The sequence below is a fragment of the Corvus brachyrhynchos genome, unplaced genomic scaffold, assembly GCF_000691975.1.
Source record: "Corvus brachyrhynchos isolate BGI_N302 unplaced genomic scaffold, ASM69197v1 scaffold4, whole genome shotgun sequence".
Taxonomy (NCBI): domain Eukaryota; kingdom Metazoa; phylum Chordata; class Aves; order Passeriformes; family Corvidae; genus Corvus; species Corvus brachyrhynchos.
Genome location: NW_008237878.1, coordinates 8317393 through 8320175, shown reverse-complemented (window position 1 = coordinate 8320175; position 2783 = coordinate 8317393). Strand labels below are relative to the sequence as shown.

Below are 2783 nucleotides of genomic sequence, written 5' to 3'. Positions count from 1 at the left end.
CCTCCCCCCCGCGGTCGCGCCACGCGTGTGCCTACAGCGGCCGCCGGGGGGCGCTCAGTGCCCGCGGCACAGCGCGGGGCGGTGGCACACGCGTGTCCCCACGCGCGGTGGCCTTGCTCACCACGCAGACCAGCGGTGTCACCACAGCCCAGCACCACTTCATGACGGGCAGGGGCCGGTAGCCGATCATACGGGCCACATCGTCCATGAAGCGGTCGGCACCTGCAGGGAGGAGGGCGTCAGTCAGGGCACTTGTGTCTCCCTTGCGTCCCCCCCACCGTGTCCCCCTGGCCTCACCATAGACCCAGGCAATGACTACGCACTCCCAGAAAGCCTGCCACAGCAGCGTGATCCCGCTGGCCGAGTAGTTGTCAAAGAGCTGGAATACGTACATGCCGCCCTGCCAGGAAGGTGCCCGTGTCACCAGCATTGCGCTGGCTGCCCCACACACCGCCACGCTGGCACTGTCCTAGCCTTGCCAGCATCGGTACCCCACCTGGCATGGACACCCTGCATGCCATGGGCACCCTGCTCCCACAGCACCCCTACCCCACAGAGACCCCCATGCCATGGGCAGCTCCACGGACATGAGGGCAGCAGCCCCAGGGAGCTCCCACCCCACAGTGGGACCTCATGGGAGGTGCTGCCTGAGGAACAGGGGCAGGCAGCTGGGGTGGGGCTGGCTGGCAGTGTCCCTGCTGCGTCCCCCACCTGCGTGACCATGGAGAGGTCAATGAGGCAGCAGACGATGCAGCAGAGCGCAGCGGTGAGCTCACGGCGCAGCGAGCCAGCCCCCGGCTGGGGGAACAGGTCCAGGATGCCCGTGATGAAACCCTCCACACCGACAAACTGTGGCACAAAGCAGGGCTCAGTGGGGATGTGCCACCCATCCTCTCCCTGATCCCCATCTCCCTGGTTACCACAGCACCTGGCTGTCCAGCCCCAGCACAAGGAGCATGATGAAGAAGAGCGTGGCCCACAGCGGGGACAAGGGCATCAGTGTCACAGCTTTGGGGTAGGCGATGAAAGCCAGCCCGGGACCTGTGGGAGAGTAGGGTCAGAGGTGCCACTCAAGGGGTGTCAGAGGGGACACAGTGTCAGTTGGCACCCACCGTCCACCACTCACCAGACTCGGCCACCTTGGAGATGTCCACGCCTTGCTCAGAGGCCATGAAGCCGAGCACGGAGAAGACAACGAAGCCGGCAAAGAAGCTGGTGCAGCTGTTGATCACAGCCAGGATGTAGGCATCCCTGTGGGCGGAGTGTCTTAAGGAAGTGCCGGGGGGTATTGGGGGACACACCATGGGGGTCACTGGGACACACCAGGGGGACTGCCTGCAGCTGGCACAGCCCTACCTGTAGCAGTTGTTGTGGAAGCGGTTGTAGCTGCCCAGTGCAGTCAGGGCACCCAGCCCAATGGCATAGGAAAAGAAGACCTGGGTGCCAGCATCAATCCAGACCTGGGGTGTGAGGGAGGGTGTCGGGGGTGATGAGGGTGCCAGGGGGTGTCTAGCACCCAGCTCCCTGCTGCCCTCCCCACTGCCCTCACCTGTGCCTCAACCAGCTTGGTCCAGTCAGGTTTCAGGTAGTAGATGATGCCGCCCAGCGCGCCAGGCAGTGTTACTCCGTGGGCCAGCAGCAGGATGAGGACCACATACGGGAAGAGTGCCGTGAAGTAGACAATCTGAAGAGCAGTGGGTGGCCGTGAGACCCCCCAGGCCAGGGCTCTCTGTCATGTGCCACAGGTGTCCCAGCAGGACCAGAGCTTGGGAATGTCCCCAGCAGCTGGTAGCACCTCCTGGACAGATGTGGGACATGGGCCTCCCACCCCTGTGGGCAGTGGCACAGGAGGGCAGGAGACAGCAGTGCTGTGTGTTGCAGTCCCATTCTCTCATACCGGTGGCCCTGATGCATGTTCCCCCTGCCAGCATTACCTTCCCAGTTGACTTGACACCCTTCCAAATGCAGAAGTAGACAACGACCCAGGTGGTGACCAAGCAGAGGATCATCTGCCAGTTCATCTCCCCTGGCTCGCTGAGGCCCCCAGAGAGACGCAGCACCTTGTTCCTGCAGAGTGGGGCTGTGCTGAGTGCCAGCATGACACCCCCAGCCCCAGATGACACCCTCCTGGTTCCCACACTCACTCCCAAAACTCAATGACAGGTGAGCGCTTGTTGGTCATGTCAGCGCAGCTGAAATTGGAGGTCCAAGTGCTGGCAGTGGCATTAGTGCTGACATTGTGGCACAGGTCCGGGTTGAAGAGCTCTGTGCACTGCTCCGTGTTCCAGGAGTGGCCACAGGTGGCCCAGGGCAGGGTGTCCGTCAGTGAATGCACCAGGTAAAAGAGCCCCCACACCAAGATCATGATGTAGTAGGAGTTGCAGAAGAAGACGATCACCATAGAGGCCAGGCCTAAACCTGTGGCATGGGGAGACCAGAGCCCGCAGGCACCTGTGGGCATCTGGCAGCCGGCATGGAGTGGGATGTGGGGTGTTGGAGGGATGCGGGAGGACAGAGGAGAACTGACAGGGACAGGGCAGGGGAGAGCTGGTGGGAATGGGACAGGGAAGCTGGCAGCCCCAGGCAGGACAGGACAGGGTGGGGACAGCTGGCAGCATGGCACAGGACCAGGGGGGAGCCGGCAGGATACCTCTGCGGTGGGGATCCAGCAGCTGCACAGGGGAGGGGAGAGCTGGGGGGAATGGGACAGGGAAGCTGGCAGCCCCAGGCAGGACAGGACAGGGTGGGGACAGCTGGCAGCATGGCACAGGACCAGGGGGGAG

The 2783-nt window shown here is 63.3% G+C and overlaps 1 protein-coding gene across 1 annotated transcript in view; it reads right to left on the bottom strand.

Annotated features, from left to right (window-relative positions):
* Positions 1-2645, bottom strand: part of SLC6A8 (solute carrier family 6 member 8) — a 4108-nt gene extending 1463 nt beyond the window's left edge. Inside the window, exons 1-9 of the mRNA XM_008632372.2 lie at positions 2145-2645; positions 1935-2067; positions 1550-1684; positions 1357-1460; positions 1127-1251; positions 929-1041; positions 712-849; positions 298-400; positions 122-222 (exon numbers count right to left, since the gene is read on the bottom strand). Of these exons, the coding sequence (XP_008630594.2) occupies positions 122-222; positions 298-400; positions 712-849; positions 929-1041; positions 1127-1251; positions 1357-1460; positions 1550-1684; positions 1935-2067; positions 2145-2461 (1269 nt within the window). The 5' untranslated portion in view covers positions 2462-2645. The remainder of the gene's footprint in view (positions 1-121; positions 223-297; positions 401-711; positions 850-928; positions 1042-1126; positions 1252-1356; positions 1461-1549; positions 1685-1934; positions 2068-2144) is intronic.
* Between the last annotated feature and the right edge of the window lie 138 nt (positions 2646-2783).